Source organism: Syngnathoides biaculeatus, chromosome 12, assembly GCF_019802595.1.
Source record: "Syngnathoides biaculeatus isolate LvHL_M chromosome 12, ASM1980259v1, whole genome shotgun sequence".
Taxonomy (NCBI): domain Eukaryota; kingdom Metazoa; phylum Chordata; class Actinopteri; order Syngnathiformes; family Syngnathidae; genus Syngnathoides; species Syngnathoides biaculeatus.
This window is the reverse complement of record NC_084651.1, coordinates 19131399-19153932: the sequence shown is the minus strand read 5'-3', so window position 1 is coordinate 19153932 and position 22534 is coordinate 19131399. Positions and strand designations below refer to the sequence as shown.

The following is a 22534-nucleotide window of genomic DNA, read 5'->3' as shown; positions in this document are numbered from 1 at the left end:
CAGCTGTAGAGCATTGGCCTCACAGTTCTGAGGACCAGGGTTCAAATCCCGGCATCCCCCTGTGTAGAGTTTGAATGTTCTCCCCATGCCTGCGTGGGTCCTCTCCAGGCACTCCGGTTTCCTTCCAGATCCCCAAAACATGCACTAATTGGAGACTCTAAATCATCCCTAGGTATGAGCATGAGTGCAACTTGTTTGTCTCCATGTGCCCTGCGATTGGCTGGCAACCCATTCAGGATGTAGCCCTCCTCCTGCCCAATGACAGCTGGGATAGGGTACGAAACTCCCGTGAGCCTTGTGAGGATAAGTGGCTCAGAAATTGGATGGATGGATATTGTTGTATTTTTACTCTGAACAAAAGTCAGCTGGCATAGGCTCCAGCTCACTCTTGACCCAAATCAGGACAGATGCTATGGAAAATAATATCGATTGCTTGATGTTTTATTTTCTTCTGAAAGAGGTACAAATGTATTTTCTCTCGCTTCTTTGTATACAGACTAAATTTGATGAATGATCCTCACATCTTTTAACACTATAAAGTACTTTGATCATGGGAAAAAAAATAATACAACAATAAAATGCAAATTGCAGCTCTCGGCGTGAGACAGAATCATTTGTTGTCTTCACAGTTTTGTTAGTTCTTCTTCCAGTAACGCATCAACACTCAATGAATATCAAATGACTATGTTCTTTCTTGGCTGTGCAGCAAAATTATACTACACTGAGATGAATACTTCCTTTTATTTAATTGGTTTATTGAAATTTGAAAAGATTAAGACATCAAACAGTACCAATTGTTGCGTTAGTGGTTGGTGGTTACATGGTTTGCGCTGGTGTTGCAAATTAGTCTTCACATCAGGGGCACGTACATACTTTTCTCTGAGCTGAATTCCAAGTAACCCTCAGGTGCCAGTTCGGCTGGCGGGATGAGGTCACACCATCATGTAACAGCATTGGTTCCCATGGTGATGGCGCTACAGCAGAAGGAAGCAATCTCGTCATATCAAAGCCTGAATAACAGGACGGCTGTGTCTTATTTTTGCTCCTCGAAAGGTATCAATCACCTTGAGAGTCAGGCTTAACCTTTAACCTATGATGTCAGACCAGCAGAAGGTTGGCTGCTTTCAAGCCTTATTGTGGAAACTCTGTTGACCCGGTGTACTGTGATGAATTAATCACATGAACAGACTCTAATCTGGAGCTGCAGTCTGCCTGGAGCGTATTACTTCACATCTGAGTCACTGCACTTTGCCAAGAATTTTTAATGCTAAAAGTATACAGAAACAAACAAGAAAGAGTTAAACCTGAATATATTTACATTGACAAACAATTTACACATTGACATACTGGAAGGAGCTCCTCTGCTGTAAAAATAATATTTATGTGAATTTGCTTTCCACAAGGAGACGATTATAAAACAGCAAAAGTACATCTTGTCTTAATTTTTGACATTTGCTTAATGTTTTAGGTGAGGTAATACTTCTCTTCATCTTCTGCTGAGGGGTAAATAAAAATGAGTAATAATTAACACACCCTTTTGAAAGGAAGTTCAGTCAACACTTGATATCTCGCTGCAGAAGACAACTCATAAGAGCATGGATTTAATTTAAGAAAGGATTTTTTTTTTTCTTTCTACTTTAAAATACAAGGTGGCCCCAGGGCCATTACATAAAACCTTGGACCCACCTGAGAGTTCGGCTTTGTTTGTCTCAGTCATGTCACCTCCCGTCAGAGGATTGGATGAGCTCATCGTTGACAACAGGCTGAGCAACCATGCTTGTCGACACAAAACTTCAGATGAAAATGTAATAAACTAAAGGAATAACTATGATGAAAACATGACAAAGCACATTTAGTTTTAAATACAACTTCACAAGAATTTATTATGGTTGTTTATGATACAACAAAATCTTATCAGCTCACCAGATGTAAAAACCTTTTCAAATGCCCTTTCCACTGCTTGGTTAAATAATATTTGTCTAAACACACATGTAGATAAACAAACACACGAATAAACAAGTAAACTTACACTTGTGAAAACATTACCTTGTGCTTGCTACATATAATGAATTTGAGCTAGTTTGCCCAAATGATGACTTGTCTACTTTTAAGCCTTTCTTTGTTGACACGTCTATCATTTACTTATTTAGAATTTTCATCCATCCAGCCATTTTCTTAATTTTCTTATCCTCACAAGGGTCACGGGTGTGCTTGAGCCTATCCCAGCTATCTTCGAGCAGTAGGCGGGGTACACGATGAACTGGTTATCAGCCAATTGCATGCCACAAACAAACAACCATCTGCACTCAGATACCCACGTATGGCTTTAGTTAACCTGCCATGCATGCTTTTGGGATGTAGGAGGAATCCGAAGTGCCCGGAGAAAACCCACACAGGCACAGGGAGAACATGTTCACAGGCGTGGCTGGGATTTGAACCCTGGTACGGTACTTAGAACTGTGAGGTAGACGCTCCCGACCAGTTGTCCACTGTTCCACCAAGTTTACAGCACCTGGTATCCTCAGCCCGTCTCCCATCCAAGTACCATCCCGGCCCAACTCCGCTTAGCTTATGAGATCAGACGAGATCTGGCATTCTCAGTGTAGTGTGTCTGTAAGCTGATTTAGAAGTTCAACTCATTATTTATTACGTAATTAATATTAGCACTCTAAGTTTTGAGTGCTGCCCTTCCTGTGTGGCATTTGCATGTTCTCGCTGAGTTTCTGTGACTTTTCTCCAGTTACGCCCTATTTATTCCATTCACATTCCAAAAGGTTAAAAAAAAAAACCAACCATCCATGTTTTATTGAATGAAGACTGTGAGTGAATGTCAGCATGAATAGTGGTTTATCTATCCTTGCCCTGTGACTGACTGGTGACCAGTCCTCGGCGTACACCGCCGCTCACTCGAAGTCAGCTGGCCCGTTACCCTAATGGGGGATACCGCTATTAAAAAATAGATGGCTTTACTCCATGCATTTGATGTATAATTATATCTGTACACTATATATGTCAACAGTCGAGGCAATGCAAGTGTATGAGTTAAAGTAAAACGATAAGCAGAGCAAATAATACCGTATGCATATAAACTGAGCGGAATATGATTATAGGCATGCAAGTGTCGCCAGACTGCAGATGAAATAACAATTGGCTTTCAAACAGTTGTCATGCAATCATGGAGCAATGTCCCAACTGTTTTGGGGGAAGGCGGCTGAGCTGCGGCTGCCTTTCGGCATAAATAGAAAGTGAGCCACATAATTAAAGTCATTCAGGAGAAAATGCTACCAGTTGTCTCTCCTGTTGCAGTCCAATCTGAGAGACTTGCCAAGTCTTGTGTGACAGTGTACAACTTGGCTTTACACATACACGATACAGTATGCCATTGTAAAAATTAAATAGAGCTTGAAAAGTGGGGGAAATGTAAAGAGGGTCATTACAGGGAAAAAGGTATCACAGCCCAAAAGAAAGCATCAATAGTTGTAGCTCAGCATAACGATAGACACATATCTTTCATTTGACTAAAAAGCACCATGCTAAACCTATTTGAACATTCAAATGAGCACAAAAAGCATTTTTATTCACTTAATGTTGGTTTATGGGCAAGAGCCACAAATGCACCACACACACTAAACTGCTCCCAGGTATGTCTATTAAAGGCGCTCTCAATAAACTATACAAAGATGACAAACCACGGAGCTGCATTTATATGGTTAATGGTAAAAGGACTGCATTTATTAAGTCTATTTTCACCACAGCGATGCTTTTGAATGCCTTACAATGTTACGTCACACATACTGTATTCATACACTGATAGGGACATTTGAGGACTACTGCTTTGAGCTTGGTCTTCGTCCACTTTTTGTTTTCAATAAACCAAATTATGTCACAGCTCATCTACCGTATAATACCTACAAAATTTCTTTGGGTAGCTTTCTCCCAAATGGACTCCAACTTTTTATAACCAATATGGAAATCATTATATACAGAATTACTCAGTTGTTATGGATTTTTGTTTAATTCATGTCCTCTGAAAGAATTTCCTTCTAAAGCATGGCTTATTGATTCATTAATAATTGGACCCAGTCTGGTCGATAAAAAGCTGCTACAAAGTACTAATTCTTCTCAACTGCAATTTTTAAGTGACCCACAAGCAAGAAAATGACCAAACGTGCATACCAATCTTCATCTTAAGAAACTCACAAAGAGCTCTGTTCATTAAATAAGCCACAAATTAAAGGAAAATGCACGATTCAGTCATCTGGCCACAGAATTAGATCATGTTCTATGACATCATCCTGGACGGCTTGTAGCTGTTGACTTTATCCAGCTATTGCCGAAGTCAAATCAGAGCATTTAACATCCTGGGAATATGTCTGCACATTCACATTCTGCAGCTCAATGTCCTTTAGTGTGATCGTATAAACAGATCACAGCGCTGACCGATACAAGCCTGAGCGTGTCCCACAGCAGGACTGCTTACCTTATTCTGGGATTATGTAATGGAAAGCCTCGGCATTGAGGAGTCATCCTACGAGAGGTTCAGTGATACTTTATAACTTTAAAGATACCGCAATTAACGTAAATCCAAAGTGTACCTCATAGAGATAATTGTTCCAACAGTACAGTTTGACTCACTACTTATTTAAAGAAAATATCAACCTATATGTATCCATTACATTTATAGTTTATTTGGTCCAACAGTATTTTTTCCTGCTTATTATCAATCGATTTAATCGATAAAAGCTTTTTATGTGACGCGATTAGCGAAAAGGCTACAAGCTATATTTCTGATTGCCGCGAAGCACTGCAAGCCTCTTCCATCACGATTCTTGCCCACAATATACCTAACAGCAGTTGGTTCTAGCAGTTGTTGTTGACGCAGAGCTATTCTACAGTTGGACAACTCCTGTTCCCCATGTCATTCTCAACAACAGACAGGCACCACATGTGCTGCCTATAAAGTTGTGAAACACACCACTAGGCAAATGTGTCAAAGAGTGGCACAGCAGGGTCAGATGGATGACGCAATGTGTGCAAATGTTGACAGGTGGGATGATAAACCAAGCTTTTTAAACAGAGAGCCAAGTCACACTGGTTCTAAGCAAAACATTCACTGAGCACCTCAAGAAGAACTGAGGATCTCTTAAAAATCGAGATATTACAATTAATGAAGTTCAACGTTTTAGCAGTAAACAAGCCATTTGTATTTGTAAATCCATATTCGATCCCAGTTGTCCTCACGAGGGTCATGAGTGAGTTGGAGCCCAACCCATTGGTTGATTTTGGGTGAGAGGTGGGCTTCACTGCCGATTGCTCCCCAGTCAATTCCAGGGCAGCAAAGGAAATAAAATACAAATGTTTTGTAAATAAATGCAGTTGTATGACCAACAATTTTTTACTCACAGTGACACCAGTGGGCAGTTTTTAGTTAGCCCGACATACATGGTTTTGGAATGTGGGAGAAAGCGGAAGTAACCAAAGAAAATCCATGCAAACAACGGGTGAACATGCAAACTCCACAGAAGATAGGTGGAGCTGAGATTCGAACCCAGAATCTTAGAATTGTGACACAGACAAGCCAAATGAGATTCCATCCATAAAATCTATACCCAATTTCTTTTGCACTGTATGTCTGCCGGAATACACTGTGCTTGTCCACGGCCACAATTTCCTAGTTTCTTAATGTACTTAAGATGAACGTTAACAATACAGTCGTGTGAATGCCTCGGTATTATTTCCCAGCTCATCAAGATAAATAAGGCAGCTCAAATGCAGAGCAAGTCACCCAGACATGATCGTTACACTTGCCACATCCAGAATTTCATTGGACTTTTTCCAGACAATAACATCATCTAACTGCAATTGTGTAATATCAACAGTGTGAGAAAGTACTGCTGTCGTGACAGGTTTTAGGAAGTTTGAGTGATCATAGTTTGTATAAGCTTCCTTGTGTGTACTTAAGCAGTTATGATAGAGAAGTCTCTGTATTTAAGGATGTAGAGTGAGGCTCATTCACCTAAGATCTTTGTGGATTGGCATCTTTTTCGGCATCTGGGATCTGATCACCCATGAGAGTTCAATGAAGCAGCTTTTGGCAGCTGTCACTTTGCACAGTCTTGCCATTGTCAGTGACATGCAGCTGGCATGGGGACGAAAAGCCTTCACACAACGAATCCATCAAAGTGCCCTTAAAGAGGATCAAACTGAGTAGTGATGCAGGCGGATCCACAGCAGCTGTAATATGTTTTCTCAGTGCTATAATCCCTGGACAAGCCTCGACTTTCACGACAGCCTGTACATCTGAACTCCAGGTTGATCAATCTCAACCCAACCCTTTATAATTTTTTGGGGTAAAACATAAGTGTAAAATGCTCCCAATAGCATGGTGTCTCATGTAAAATGTTTTATGTCTGAAATGGCTGTTTTAATGCCTGAACAAAATATGTTCATGGTAAATAAAAGTGCTGCTTCATGTTCATTCTGAAGAGTTCATTGAACCACAAGCCAAAAAAAAGTGAACATGAATACAAATGCTAACAAAGTCAGTTGTTAGTAATGTCAGTTAATTGGCCATTTGACATAAAGGAAAATGTATGAGGTAATCCTACACAATGAGAGCAGTGTTAGAAAAATGCTACAAAACCGATGGGAATAAATACGGCACATCCAGTATGAACCTTCTCTGAGGTTCAGAAATGTTTGTAAAGTCTAGAATAAACTGTACTCTATTACTGACAGCTCCATGATTGATACCTGGCAAAGTCTATATTCATGGCATTTTTTTTTTTTTTTTTAATGAAAAGCTAGAGTGGGAATGCTCAACAGTATGTGTGTGCAAGTGTGTGATCCAACTGGAGCTTCTGCTCATGTTATTTGCCCAATACTAGATGAGGTGTTATGTTATAGGTTCTCGGTACTAGTTGAAGGCAGCGCTGCCATTCTGCTAAACTTATGAGCAAGGTTAAATTATTGGGCGCCCTCAATTGATTGTGACGAGGGACAGCTTCTTCTCCACAACTCTTTTTCATTACCCATATTTAATCATTTTTGTTTTTAGAATGATCTAGTCGTTTTTTTAAGTAAATACCCTGTGAAGTGAATTCACTAATATGTTACTTAGATTTGTTTCTAAATATATTACATTTGAAGATAATTGCTGAAAATTTGCAGACTGAAATCTGTAGTACTCAACTAGGGAGTTATTCAGCAGTTTTTTACCCTTTATGCTTTCCTTTTTTTTTTTTTTTTGGTGTATCTTAGCTTAAACCGCGTCGTGAGACACAGTTTGGAGGCCGTCATGAGTGACCCATTCCCCAATATGAAGAAAATTGGGAAAAACTCGAGCTCCCTTGTTCACATCCGTGGTTATCCGGTGCAAATTTGACATGCAGTTAGCTAGGTATGCCTACACGCTGAAAATGCCTCTTTCCTTCAGACACTCCACTGTCACGGCTGCTTTAGAGTGCCCCATTGTCTGCTATGAGTGTGTGCATGTTGTGCAGAGAAAGCCAGACTAACGAGGAGAGCGGTAATAAAATAAAAAAGGACAAATGGACAGCCAGCTTCAGGACTCGGGCTTTGGGTTGCTTTAAAGTGCTTCCTTTATGGCCGTAAATGTGTGTGGACAGAGAAGGTGGATGAGCAAGATAATTTGTTTAGTTTTAAAGTTTGAAATGATAACAAGAATGTGGACCAGAACTTCACATGTTTCAGCACTTCATTGTTCCAGTATGGAAAAGTCTCAGTGGCTTGAACCGGATATATTTCCATGGCCCAAACATGTACTGACAGCATGTGTAATCATAAGAAGCTGCTCAACAAAGTACTATTGATTTTTCCAGGTGATAGTAACAGTTTGATTTGATTGACAGTTGTGTGGAGTTTTCTACAAGTACTCTGGGTTCCTTCTACATTCCAAAACGTGCATGTTTGATGCACTGAAGACTCAAAATTGTCCAAAATTTTGACTTATAGCATGAATCTCTCATCTATACATCAGCCATTTTCCTCGTGAATCACTTGGTGCACCACATTTCTACAGTAACTACCAATACTCGATTAGATAAGTCCTCTTAATCAAGAGGTGCGAAACCCAAATCAAAAAAAGCGAGAAAATATGAATATGTATTGAGGTTGAAATCCATCCATCCATATTCTGAGCCACATATCCTCACAAGGTTCTGGGGAGTGCTGGAGCCTATCCTAGATATCATCGGGCAGGAGGCGGGGTACACCCTGAACTGGTTGTCAGCCAATCACAGGGCACATGGAGACAGACAACAGTCACATTTACAATCACACTTAGCGGCTATTTAGAGTCTACAGCATGTCATTGTTTTCTATCCAAGCCCATCTCGTGCATCCTCCTCTCTAACACCCACTGTCCTCATGTCCTCCCGCACAACATCCATGAACCTTTTCTTTGGTCTTCCTCTTGCTCTTTTGCCTGGCAGCTCCATCCTCAATACCCTTCTACCAATATATTCACTCTCTCGTCTCTGAACACGTCCAAACCATCAAAGTATGCTCTCTCAAATCTCGTCTCAAAAACATCCAACTTTGGCTGTCCCTCTAATGAGCTCATTTTTAAACCTATCCAAACTGTTCACTCCAAGCAAGAACCTCAGCATCTTCATTTCTGTTACCTCCAGTTCTGCTTCCTGTTGTTTCTTCAGTGCCACCGTCTCTCATCTGTACATCATGGCCGGCCTCACCACTGTTTTATAAACTTTGCCCTTCATCCGAGCGGAGACTCTTCTGTCGCATAGAACACCAGACACCTTCAGCATAGAACACTAGACACCTTCCGCCAAGTGTTCCTCCCCGCTTGGACCAGTTTCTTTACTTCTTTACCACACTCTCCATTGCTCTTTATTGTTGACCCCAAGTATTTGAAGTCAGGGTGGATGACTTCGCTATTTCTTCTCCCTGGAGCTTCACTCCTCCTCCTCCGCCCCTCACATTTATGCACATATATTCTGTTTTACTTCGGCTAATCTTCATTCCTCTCCTTTCCAGTGCGTGCCTCCATCTTTCTAATTGTTTCTCCGCCTGCTCCCTGTTTTCACTGCATATCACAATATCATCTGCGAACATCATAGTCCAAGGGGATTCAGTCTAACCTCATCTGTCAGCCTGTCCATTACTACTGCAAACAGGAAGGGGCTCAGCGTGGATCCCTGAAGCAGTCCCACCTTAAATTCTTCTGACACACCAACGGCACACCTCACCGCTGTTCTGATGCCCTCAAGCATGTCCAGTACTATTCTGACATATTTCTCCGCCACACCAGACTTGCGCATGCAGTAACACACTTCCTCTCTTGGTACTCCGTCATAGGCTTTCCCTTGGTCTACAAAGACACAATGTAACTCGTTCTGACCTTCTTTGTACTTTTCCACGAGCATCCTCATGGCAAATAATGCATCTGTGGTACTCTTTCTAGGCATGAAACCACACTGTTGCTCCCAGATACTGACTTCTGTCCTGAGTCTAGCCTCCACTACTCTTTCCCATAACTTCATTATGTGGCTCATCATCTTTATTCCTCTATGGTTTCCACAGCTCTGAACAACGCCTTTATTCTTAAAAATGGGGACTAGCACACTTTTCCGCAATTCTTCTCGCATCTTCTCTCCTGCTCGTATTCTATTGAATAAGTTAGTCAAAAACTCCACAGCCACCTCTCCAAATTGCTTCCATACCTCCCCTGGTATGTCATCAGGACCAACTGTCTTTCCATATTTCATTCTGTTCAGTGCCTTTCTAACTTCCCCCTTACTAATCATTGCCACTTCCTGGTCATTCACGGTTGCCTCTTCAACTCTACCTTCTCTCCCATTCTCTTCATTAACTTCTCAAAGTCCTCTTTCCGTCTACTTTGCATATTACTGCCACTAGTCAACATATTTCCATCGCTATCCTTAATCACCTTTACTTTCTGCACATCCTTCCCATCTCTATCCCTCTATCTGGCCAACCTGTAGAGATTTTTTCTCCCTTTTTTGTATCCAACCTGGTGTACATGTTGTCATATGCCTCTTGTTTAGCCATCGCCACCTCTACCTTTCCCCTACGTTGCATCTCAATTAATTCCTTCTGCCTCTCCTTAGTCCTCTCTATGTTCCACTTCTTCTTTGGTAATCTCTTGAAAGAGAAATTTTGGAAGGAACTAGACGGAGTAGTCCTGAGGATCTAAGAAAACCCACGCAGGCACAACGAGAACATCCAAACTTCACACAGGTGAGGCCGGGATTTGAACCCGGTCCTCAGAACTGTGAGGCCAATGCTCTTACTGTGCCATCTGAGGTTGAAATGTATAACCATTTTTTTTTTTTTTACAATACTGAGCAATAGCTTTCACATACCAAACCTACACACACTCATCACACATACAATGTATAAACAATGGAAGACCATATAAAATATATACACAGGATAGTTATGTACAATTAGCATTAGAATTACGAGAGCACTTGGAACTAATACTACCTGGACCCAACAAGTTTGTGAACCTCTGCAGGCTACGTGTTGTGCTGTATGTCACGAACAACAACAACAACCAATTGTCTGCAAACATGTATGCATACTAGCAAGCAGTAATTTGCCTGTTTCCCCTGCGGAGGAAGTGAACAAGTTAGTCCGGCAATGCATGTTGTCAACAAATAACATTCTCAGAGGAAGTTCCTGTCCAGAGTACCGTAAACCGGAACAATGAGTAAGATCGGCTGCCTCACATGAATGTGAACAGATGTGCATTGAGTGTGGCGATAGGAGGCGCGCGTTCCCCTGCTGACACGTCACAAGCTTCTTGCCCGTGCCCCAAAACAAGTGTACCACCCACCACCACTCGACTTCCAGGTAGCTATGCAGTACTTTCCTAACATTGTGCATATTAGTGGCATTTTTGCCTTTCACTGACTCACCTTTCCTTATATGCATTGAGACCGCGTTGTTGGAACTCGTGTCATTTTCTGGCTGGTTGACATCAGCTCGCGAAATAAGGTAGCGTGGATTAGCTTTAGCCTAGCTTACAGGGCAAGACTCTCAGTCCATCGCTTTCATGTGGAACAAGACAGCGATAAGATGGTTTCAAGTGGTTGTGGCCACCCGCTCTTTTACAGCTAACTATTTGAAAGACGAGGCTGTGTAAAGGTATGCGTGTTACTGCTTTTTTACAGTGTCTAATTAGCTAACAATGTTCACGTTCAGCTACATGATCTGCAACTATGACACCTTGCATTGTGCACTGATTTCACCACCCGTCAAGAGGTCGTTGTACTTAAACATAGGTGACAACAAACATAGTGCATATAGTGATATTGCCTCTTGACATACTTCTGCTATGTGCTTAGCAGGATGTGTATTTTATCGAGTAAGTGTGATGAAGTCAAATAATAGTCCCCGAGATGATCTGGTTTACACTTCTAATATGACGACTCAAAATAGAAAGGGTATCTTAGGGATTATTTTTAAGAGCAAACAAAGGTTGGAGGTCAGCAAGAAAGTGGCTCATTGAAACTGGCTGGGGAGAGAGTGGGGGCTGCATAATGTTTTGCTGTTATGGGTCTTCCCCCCCTGAGAAAGTGTTTGAATCTGGGCTTCCAGTGTTACATTTTCTCTGGCTAATCTACTCCATTTTCCCCCCACCAAATTCCCAAAACATACTTCTTTGGTTAATTGAACACTGGCCATAATTGTGAATGTATGTGGTAGTGGTTGTTTGTATACAGTAGAACCTTGGAAGAATGGACAAATATGGGTGGGGGTTCTCACTTGGCAAAGTAAATCAATAGCATCCATCCATCCATCCATTCTAAATTCCGCTTATCTGTTCAGGGGTGCTGGAGCCTTTCTCAGTTTACTTCGGGGGAAAGCTGGTGACACTGGTTGCCAGTCAATTGGAGGGCGCTTTTAGACACTGAGAACAACTTGCACTCACATTCACCCTGTTGGTGTCGGTTCTGCTGAAGCCACTCTGCCTGTGTCAAAGTTGGGCAAATGCACCGCTACACCTCCAGGGACTAGTAAGTCAATAACCTGTTAATTTTGTTGTTGTTGTTTTTTTTTTTAATAATTGTGGTTATACAGTCCCTTCCAAAAGTACTGGAAAGGCATGGTCAAATCATGTTCTTATTGAATACTAAAGATACTTGGGTTTCAAATCAAAAGATGAATATCAGACAAAAGTTCAGAATTCCAGTTTTTATTTATTGGTGTTTACATATGTTAAACAACTCATAACAGAGCATCTTTTGTTTTAACCACTCACTTTTGAAGTGAGCCAAGGTATTCTGACAGAAATTATTAAATTTACTTAGTGTATAACATTTAGTATTTGGTGGCCTAACCCTTCCTCCCAGGAACTGCATCAAGCCTGTGAGCCACTGACGTCACCAGACTGTTGCATTCTTCATTCAAAAGGCCTTTACTGCAGTTTCTGTTTTTCAGTTCAGTGTCTGTCAGTTACTGTTGTTTTCTGGGGATTTCTTCTTTCAGTCTCATCTTCAGGAGGTAAAATACATCCTCTTTTTGTTTAAGCTCCTGTGACTGACTTGGCCAGTCTAAGGCCTTTCACATTCCGCCCTGATGAAGTCCTTGGGAGTGTACCGGTATTTTTAGTTGTCTTGTTGCATGGTGAAGCTTCTTCCAATTAGTTTTGGATGGATTTTTTTGTAAATTGCCAGAAAAAAATGGTTTTGTAGACTTCAGAATTCATTCTCCTGCTACCATAAAGAGTTACACCATCAAAAAAGACTCCTGACCTTGTTCCAGGAACAGCCATGTGAGCCCAAGCCATGACATTACCTCCACCATGCTTCATAGATGCGCTTGTGTGTTTTGGATCATAAGCAGATCCTTTCTTTTCTCCATACTTTAGCCTTTCCATCACTTTTTTAGAGGTTAGTCTTGGACTCTGTTGTCCATAAAACTGTGTCCCAAAAAATTTGTTGTTCATCTCTGTACTTTGCAGAGCAGAATCTGACTTTACAATTGTTTTAGTTGATGAGAGGTTTGCATCCTGTGGTCTGGCCTGTAAGTTTCTTCTCTTGAAGCCTTCTTTGAATAGTTGGATTGGGATACCCTCACCCATGCCCTGCACAGGTTGGATATATATATATATATATATATATATATATATATATATATACTGTCATGTGTGGCAATGTATTTTTTTGGTTATTTGAAGTTATATTTAGAGTTGTTATGGTCATTAAGTAAATACTGGTATTGCTAATGACAAATTCTAGGCTTGACACAACTAGGATTTTTGAGACAGATCAGGGAGTTTGGAAAAAAAAAAAGACAGCCGATCATCGTTCTGATCACAAGATGGAGCAGTGTGTCTATTTAAATGGCTTGTTAATTTACTGTATATACTTGTATACAGTGTACTGTATGTCTTAAAATGTTCATTTGAAAGTTCAGTGATTTCCAGTCATTGAACCATTTGAAATTCTGTCGTTGTTTTTAAAGACTTTTTGGGTCGGGCCCGTTTTGGGGGTGGTATCACAAATAAAAAGCAAAACACATTTCCAGCATTGATGCTTGAAGCTGCTCAGTAAATTGGGATCTCACGAGATTTGCTAACATTTTTAATGATGATGGTTTGAATGCCAGTGTTATTTATTTATTTTTTTTACTCGTTTTTATTATTTAAATGCCCACTTATCCATAAAACTCAATTGTACCACTTTTTGGGTTTTAAGTTTTGGAAGTTCCTCTGTATTACCACTCAAATATATCATCAGTGGGGTAAAATAATGCTTGCATAGTGGATATAACGTATTTTTGGGATGGTCAAGTGGATATCAGTGATATCAGCAGGTGTAGCCACTGAGATAATACAGGGACTTCAGAGCTTCGCTGCAAAGCAAACAACTCCTAGTCAAGGACCAGTTTTTCAGTTAGCACCACTGTTGCCCGACTAGTTTTCTTTTGCTCCTGTTTTCGTGTTCACAGGTTTAATGGTGGACACTGGCCTGATGGGGTTGAAACAGGGGACAAAGTGATTGGCAACACAGAAGTGCAAGCGAGTGGAATGTTGCGGTGGTCGGTCCACCTTGAAGGAGGGCCGCGGAGAGTCAATCATGCCGCTGTGGCTGTGGGGCATAAGGTGTACACCTTTGGGGGCTATTGCTCTGGGGAGGACTACGAGACACTTCGTCAGATTGATGTGCATGTTTTCAACACTGGTAAGTTAGAATGTATAAAAATAAACTTATGGCTTCCATCGGTTGCACTTTTGATTGTTCCAAACTAAGAAGTACGAGTAGTCAAGTTTTATTGGGAACTCCAATACCTACTCTTGCTATTATCTACAGTGCCTCAAATGTGTATGTTTTCGCAGTTTCTCCACTTTAATGTTTAAGGTAATACAGTCAATCAGGTCCTTGATGTTCATTTTATAAGTACAAATCATTAGTGAAGTAGATCCGCAGTACTTGTACAGTGTAAATAGAACAGCGAAACTACAGCGTACTAACATATTGCTTGGTAAGTCTACATTTTCCCACAATATTACCATTTTATTAATTACATATTTGTTTTGTGCACTAGTGTCCCTGCGCTGGATGAACTTACCTCCAGTGAGACCTGTGGGACAGGAACGTGCTCGTGAAGTGCCATACATGCGCTATGGTCATACAGCAGTGCTCCTGGATGAGACCATTTACTTGTGGGGGGGACGCAATGATACAGAGGGAGCCTGCAATGTGCTTTATGCATTTGATGTCAGTAAGTAGATACCAACCAGAAAATGTTAAAATTTTCTGCACATATACTGTGTACTTTCCTATAGGATAATAGTGACGATGACAATATCAGGAGCGTCCTTTTTAAAATTTTATTTTACAATAAAAAAAGCCAATTTTGTAACATTAATACCTTGTTGGTTAGTGTGTTAGGTGAATAATTAGGACATCTGCTTCACAGTTCTGAGGTTCGGTGATCCAAATCTCTACTCCGGCCACCTGTTTGGGGTGCGTGCTCTCCCTGTGCTTTTGTTGGTTTTCTTTGTTTCGCTCTTCTCTCTGCATTCTGTCCTCTTCCAACATTTGAAAAACATGCACGTTCGGTTGATTTAAATACTCCTACAAATTGTTGGATATGGCAAATTAGGGATTTCCGTATCACATTTTGTGTAACTGAGTGAGTCATTCGTTTTAAGTATCTGCCAATATGTCAGCAATGCATTTAGATCAGGAGTTTGTGCATCCACATTTAAAAATTGTCTTTTTTTAATTTTTTTTACTGTAAATTTGATGATACACATATTGGTTTGAACTACGCAAAATGTGTATTGGTTCAACTGAGCCATTTTAATTTTTCATATTTTTTCTTTGACTGAAACTCCTCATTTGAGTAACAGAAGGGAAAGTAGCAGCTAATATGACCTAAGATGAAATCTAGCAGGGTTCGCACGTGGCCCTAAAAGTCCCTAAAAACAATCTAAATTTTCGAAGGTGCATTTAGGGGCTCCTAAAAGTCCTTAAAATCCGCGAAAACCGGTCAAGCCCCTAAAAAGCCCTTAAATTAAAAAAAAAATCAAAGGGAGGACCTCTACCGCCAAAATTCTCCCTAAAAAATAAATTAATCTTTTATTTAAAAAAAAATAGCGATTTGTCTGGCGTCCAAAACAGCCGGAAATTCTCAACGGAAGTCACCGTGTCGACAACTAGTCTTGTCGATATTCCATTGTTTGTTTCCGTGAGTAGGCGTTTCATTTCGTCTTCGTTACGACGTAGCGTAGTTCTTTCATCGATCCAACTTGTATCACGGGGAAGTGCATTTTTCAAGAAGCTTGGGTTGAAAGTAAGGAGTTGGGGAGCTGGGTTCGTCGAGATCCAAAAGATCGGCACATGTTTTACTGCCATCTGTGCAAGCAGAGTTACCAGCTTGAAAAGATGGGCGTCAAAGCACTGGAGTCGCACCGGAAAAACAGGAGACGCGCTGATTTGGCGAAGACCCTCTCATCTTCCGTTGGTATGAATCTGTTTCTAAAATATCAAGATAGTGAAGCATCAACTTCAGGCAGTGGTACTAGCAGTGCATGTGCACTAGGGATCGCAAAAAAACGCTTACATTCATAACCGTTTTTAACCAAACAGCTGTAGCAAAAAAAACGATTAACCGGTTTTAAAACCGGTACCATTGTGGTGTTTACATAATTCACCCGTGTGACCTCGAGTTGGGGTGCGGTTCCGCACGGACTGTTTTTGCTGTTGCTCTTCCGTAGTGACGAGTTCACAGAGTTCCCCCCATTATGCGAGTAGTGTTTTGATGTCTGCCAATAAAACAAGTTTCGTTCCTGTGCCGACACTCCGCCTCCGACTCCTTTTCTCCGGCGCTACACCATCGATCGTTAATTTGCTCCGCGGTAATGGGGTAGTTTGTATACAATATTGACAAACAAGCTTGTTGAATGTGGCTTTCAACAACGCACTCATGTAAGTTACATTTTTGTTATTTTTTTTGTAAAAATTTTTTAATGTTGACATTCTTCTTTCGGACTTTCAGAAAGGGCATGAAAGTATACCGAGCGTTTCCTCGATGCCATGTTTGATGTTTCTTTGATTTAACTGAATGTTCTTTTGAGTCCAACTTTACTCTAACAGCGAAACTTGAAAAAAGTGGAAATGATGTTGAAAAAATAGCGCAATGTGGAGTACCAGAAACGGAAGAAATGATTGGAAATTTTAACCGATTTCGAAAGTCCGATTACGGTTTCGGTTTTAAAAAAACGGTTATAACCGGTTATTTGTAACCGGTTGCGATCCCTAATGCGCACCTGCAGTTGTCCAGCCAGAAGTCAGGCTTTATGAACGTAGTTCATAAAGCGAAGACAGACTCGTTAAAGGCAGAGATTGTGTGGACTTTAAGTGATCTGCAGCCATTACAGTTACAAATCTTGTGAAAATAATTCGAAAGTGTTTGCAGTCATGTTCCCAGACAGTGACATTGGTAAAAACTACCACTGTGGGGAAAGGAAGACTTCGTACCTGGCTACATTTGGCATCGCTGCCCACTTTTCATCTCTACTGCCTCAAAGCCAAAAAAGCCAGAATAGAGACTGACATATCAACGCTTATTGAGAAGGCTGACAGGCTGTGTGAGGAGGCAGAAGAAAAGAGGAATCTGAGGTTTATCACCGATGCCAATGCACTCAGAGGCAGAGCAAAGGACAAGAGAGCCACTTTGGCACCTCTGCAGCAACAAATAGAGGAGCCACTGGGTAGGCTCAAGGAGCTAGAGTAGGGGTGCTGAAACAGACATCAGTAGAAGACGTTTGTGTATGTAGTTGCAATTGTAGTTAGAATCTGTTTTTCTGTATACTGTTATGTGAAGACGTTTACAATGGTCATAGCAATGAGAACTACCACAAGGGGCGACAGGTAATCACTGTCACAGGTACTGAGATACTGGAACATTTGATGAACCAAGAACGGTTGATGGCACCATTGGGTGAGTCTTTTTTTCCTTACTCTTGATTTCCCACGTTGGCCCTAAATTTTTCGTGTCGACCCGAAATTTTTTGTGTCAACCCCTAAGAATGCCCCTAAAAAGCCCTTAAATTTTTTTGGTCAGACTGAGTATGAACCCTGATATAGCCATATGACATTTATGCCAATTGAATGTTAATACTAAGCCCATTACCCTAAAAAAATGTGCAGGATGATTAATCATTTTTCATGTAATTATATGGTGCGGTTATACATATTTCCCCCCTCCATGTGCAAATGGAAGATAAAAGCTTTAGCTTGGTTTGAAGGATTCCTCACTTTGAGTATATTAATGGTAATCAATAGATTTATATAGTTATAGCATATCTTAAATGTAGGCTAATGCAACCAAAAGGGCAATTTTTTCGAATGCATCACAGTTGCTAACCTGTCTGACATTCTGGACACACGCACACAGACCCGGAGTCTGCATCTTTTTCCAATACTTAAAACGAAAAGCTACACTGTATCATAAGCTATTACTGTTATATTTGTGGAGATCATTGTGCCTTTTGATTAATTTGTCCCTTTGTGACATTTTAAAATATAAAAAATATAATAAAACCGATCTATTTCACCTGCTCTCAATCAGCTAAAAATCGCATGTCCAATTTTCTCAATTTCTGCAGAAGAAGGCACTGCTTTTGATGAGTAGTGCTGTGGGTTTCTTTTTAAGTGTCGAATCACCTTAAGAACATGAGTTGAAATGTTAGTATAACCTGTTGTTAGTGATCCAGCAAAACCAATTGAACCCCGCTGTGTGTTATCAAACTTATCTTTATTTATTAATACGATATGCCATGCATGTTAGTCAACTTATGTACAAGTTGCTGAGACAACACATTGAGAAAGGATTGGCCACCCCGCAAGGGGGCCCCAAGCCACTGAGCCTGTCCAGCAGGGGAATCAATCAGAGGGATGCCACCCAACCCCCAGGGCCCAGGTCCATTTGTGCCACAATCCACGTGTCATGCCTGGTGGCGCTTTCGGCTCCCACACTAGTGAAGATTTGTTGTGTAAATATTGAACGCAATCAATATTTAAGATTATCAGCCATGGCCTGTTTGGACCTTAATATTGGGACAAATCCACTCATCTTAGAGTTAAGGATATTCTTATTGGGTAATGTTGGAACACATAGTGTGGCGTTCGATGTTCTTGGTTAGTACGGGGCTGTGTGTGTGCGCGCTTGTGTATCGGGCCTGTTTTTTTTTAATTTTTTAATGTGCCTGGTTTATACACCTTTCACTATTCGCAATCTCGTGTCTGAAATTGTGACACACCCATTCTGCAGTTTTTTACAGAGCCAACCAAAGAGTCGAGAATTAAAGTCTGACACTGGCAGTAAAAGATATGGAGTATGGAGGTTTCGCAATACTTGTGAATGTCATTCAAATCCATTCAAGAAATACAAAAAGCGCACTTGAAGTATGAACGTTCATTAATCAGAATCAGAAACATAACATTTTGAAGGACAGGATGTTTTTTATTCTGTATGAAAGCAATCAAAAGTTATTTAATTCAAATCTTTTGCTTAGGATGACTGAATGCATGTTTGGAGGCCCATTAGTAATAAAATGGGATACATGAGCATTACCCGAGCTTTCTTGCAATAAAGATCAGGTGAATTACTTACATATTTTATGACTTAAATAGAACTAAATATAACAAAAAAAAAATCTGTAACGCACCACTGCGGCAATACAATGGCTGTACTTCTAGTAATGGTGGGATCCCTGCAAAACTCAAAACTTTCTGCAGCATGTTTGACGTGGAAAACCTCCTCCACTTGTAGAGGTGGAAAAAATAACATCTGCTGGCACCAGTATTTTTCCTCAAATATAATCTAATATCCCGATGTTCCGCTGTCAGCACAATGCTATGCTTGCTTGTTACCAGTCGTTTGACGTGAAGTGTAGCAATTAATGTAAGTTATCCCCTGTGTTGTAGATACCCACAAATGGTTCACACCGAGAACCTCTGGGACAGTTCCAGGGGCAAGAGATGGCCACTCTGCCTGTGTTCTGTTGAAGGCAATGTATATATTTGGAGGATACGAGCAGCTGGTGAGTTTTTGTCATGATTTGTTTTGGTGCTGGTTAATGGTCATAAATAGGAATGCTTGCCCTCCTGGCCCCTCCAGTTCCACCACCTCTGCATATGCAGTGCCACTTTCATGAAATGCATGATATTTAGTATGTTATTAATGAAAAAAACGGCAGCCGACATCGACCCATGCGTTTTTTCACCACAAAACATGATTTTGATGTATACAGCTTTTTGTAACTCGCGCCATGAAAATCCTCTCTTGGGATTTTTTTTTGAGAAGAAGTGACGTACATGGCAGCACCGCCCTCAAGTGGATTCGTTTGTTTCTATTAGTTTTACCTCCGGGAAGGTAGCTCGTTGTTCCTTCGTGTTAACCACAATGCCGGAACGTTGTATTGCTGGACATGGAAGACTCGGGAGGATGGATTTACCATTCATAAGTTTCCAAGAGACCCAGTTCGTCATGAAATATGGATTGCACGGGGGCAAAGGACGAGAGCTTCGTGGGTTCCAAATGACAGGTAGGTGTGTATACAGCTACAAAAAAAAATAATAGGTTACTAAATGTGTCACTGTGCGCATCGGAAGGCTTCCGTGCAGCAGCCGCTGAAGGACGGCCTCCGCAGGCCTTGTGGATTGCTACAAGGCCGAGCCTGCCGATACAGCGGGGAAGTGGTTTGGCTGTTATCCACAAGTCATTTAAATATGGCTCGAAACAATGGGGTAATATTGCCCCGGTTGGTAACTTCACTCGGTTGTGAGATGTTTTCTTCGAAAAGAGCTTCCGTGTTTGAAGGGGTGTGTCGTACAGTAGAGGCCACAGCATGTTTTCAATGGCCAATGTCCGTCCGGGGTGACGTCACGGACGGGGGATGAAGCCAATATGGCGACCACTTGGATGTCATCGAATGAGACTTCCGCAACTTTGCGCATGGATGACGTGCTCTCCGTTCAGATTTATTTTTCCGTGGAGACATTGAAGTGAATAATCTTATATGTATTTTTTATTTCAATATCTATTTTAGAAAGTTTATAGGGATAACACTAGACCTTTAAGTTCAGTGTGAATTTTGTGTAACCTCACTGGTCAATGTGGTAAATGAAAGCATTTAAACAGTTTTTCTCTGCTTCTCTTTAGGCTGATTGCTTCTCCAATGACATCCACAAGCTGGACACCACTACCATGCACTGGTCTTTAATTGATACTCTGGTGAGTTGAAAAATAATTGTCTATCTTTCTACCAATACTTGTAAAACAAGTGCTTATATCTGTTAGGTCTTGAAATCAGACAAAATTTAAAATGGCAACTAGTTGTTGGAGAGAAGCTCTTCTGCCTCATTACTGCTTCTGAGGTGCCTTCCAGCAAAGCATTGTCCCCACCCTTGAGCTGCAATGTTGTGTGTACCTCTCGCTCTCGTTGAAAGTGAGAGATCTGGTTCACTGTATGGTGTGGCACACACGTGCTGTGTGCAGCAGAATGCAAGTTGAATTTCCCCCTGAGGAATTACCAGTACACCTATCCATTTTCTGAGCCGCTTATTCTCAGGACGGTTGTGGGACCGCTGGAGGGCACACCCTAAACTGGTTGCCAGCCAATCTCTGGGTACATAGAAACAACCAACCATTCGTGCACACATTCACATCTGCGGCAAGTCCTCTCTTAAAGTGTATGGAAGGTCCTCAATGCACCATTTTGCTAATATTTTACATTTTTTTTTATGCAGAATTGAAATCTGAAATCCATTATGAAGGAAACATTTTTATTTTTTGATTATCGGCAAAAAATGATCGCACATTGCTGGATTTGCTTGAAACAGCAGAGTAGGAACGTGACGTCAGAACCGGTGACAACAATGGCAACCATTGTAATACATTGTAAGAATGACGATGAATTTTTCGATATTTTGGGTGATGAGCACCATTCTGAAGGGTCCCACGAAGACTGATAACCTTTAACGCCTTTATAAAGCTCGTATTCTTCACAATTTGAGCTAGTTAGACAGCATAGACGCACGTTCGAATGCAGAGGAAATACTTGGCCATGAAGAAAGTGCCGCACACGCAGAGACCAGGATATGCCTTGTGTTGGAAACAGACTGGTAAGCATTTGTGAAGGTCTTGTTAGTTTTGTTAGTCATAAACTTATAAATATTAAAGACTTCGATATCCTGAGTGTATATATATAAGTTTTTGATCTTGTTTTAATATTACGTAAACGCTGTGTATTTAGTAAATAGGTACGCGACCACCCGTCCGTTCATTGTACAGCACAATGGATCTGCCTGTGCCTATATGAGAAACTATCTGCAGTACGATGTGTTTACCTGTAGTGACATCAGAGGTCAGCCACACGTGTTTTTCAGACACGGGAAACTAGGTCAAAGTTCGCGTACTTTAATTCACAAACGCTTGTATTTTTTGGGCAAAAATATCGAAAAGGTTATGCATTTTATGGTACAGTTGAACATATATTTTCGTCTAGATAAGATAATTTGTGTTAGAAATTAGACATTCAATACAGTTTAACCAACCATGTATGTTTTTAGTATGTAGGACCAAACAAGAGCACCAAGAGAAAATCCACACAGGCACAGGAGGAACTTGCAAACTCCACACAGGCAATTCCGGGATTAGAAGCCCAGTCCTCAGAACTGTGGCAAATGTGCTAACTATTCGTTCACCATGCCACCTTATCATTAAAATAAATTAAAATTAAAGAAAATCTCTTTGCAATGAATATTGCTGTTTCGTTAGCACTGTTACATAAGCCATATCAAGATGCTGATTAAAGAGCATAATTTGGTTTACCAGGAACTGGTCCCAGTAATGAAAGTCACTCAAAAATGTGAATTCAGTTCATGCAATCCTAGAAAGGCCACTAGTTTTGAGAAAGATCAGCATTATAGCCAGGGGGAGGTCCACTATCGTCTAATGAAGATATTTTTAAAGTTAAACCTCATAATAGGTCTTTTTATTGTCCAGT

At 40.8% G+C, this 22534-nt stretch overlaps 1 protein-coding gene and 1 long non-coding RNA gene across 5 annotated transcripts in view; one reads left to right on the top strand and one right to left on the bottom strand.

Annotated features, from left to right (window-relative positions):
• Positions 1-425: 425 nt before the first annotated feature.
• Positions 426-10645, bottom strand: LOC133509533 (uncharacterized). Its single transcript, XR_009797361.1, has 4 exons — positions 10492-10645; positions 1687-1825; positions 1065-1267; positions 426-974 (listed from the first exon to the last, which is right to left on the bottom strand). It is a non-coding gene; the product is annotated as an uncharacterized LOC133509533 (long non-coding RNA).
• A 75-nt stretch (positions 10646-10720) lies between these two features.
• klhdc3 (kelch domain containing 3) overlaps positions 10721-22534 on the top strand; it is a 40490-nt gene continuing 28676 nt past the window's right edge. The window contains exons 1-6 of one of the 4 annotated variants that reach the window (XM_061836631.1): positions 10724-10860; positions 11839-12026; positions 13963-14195; positions 14560-14736; positions 19452-19567; positions 20689-20760. In XM_061836631.1, coding sequence (XP_061692615.1) covers positions 14042-14195; positions 14560-14736; positions 19452-19567; positions 20689-20760 — 519 coding nt within the window. In that variant the 5' untranslated portion in view covers positions 10724-10860; positions 11839-12026; positions 13963-14041. The other 3 variants (XM_061836630.1, XM_061836632.1, XM_061836633.1) reach the window with 3 other exon arrangements.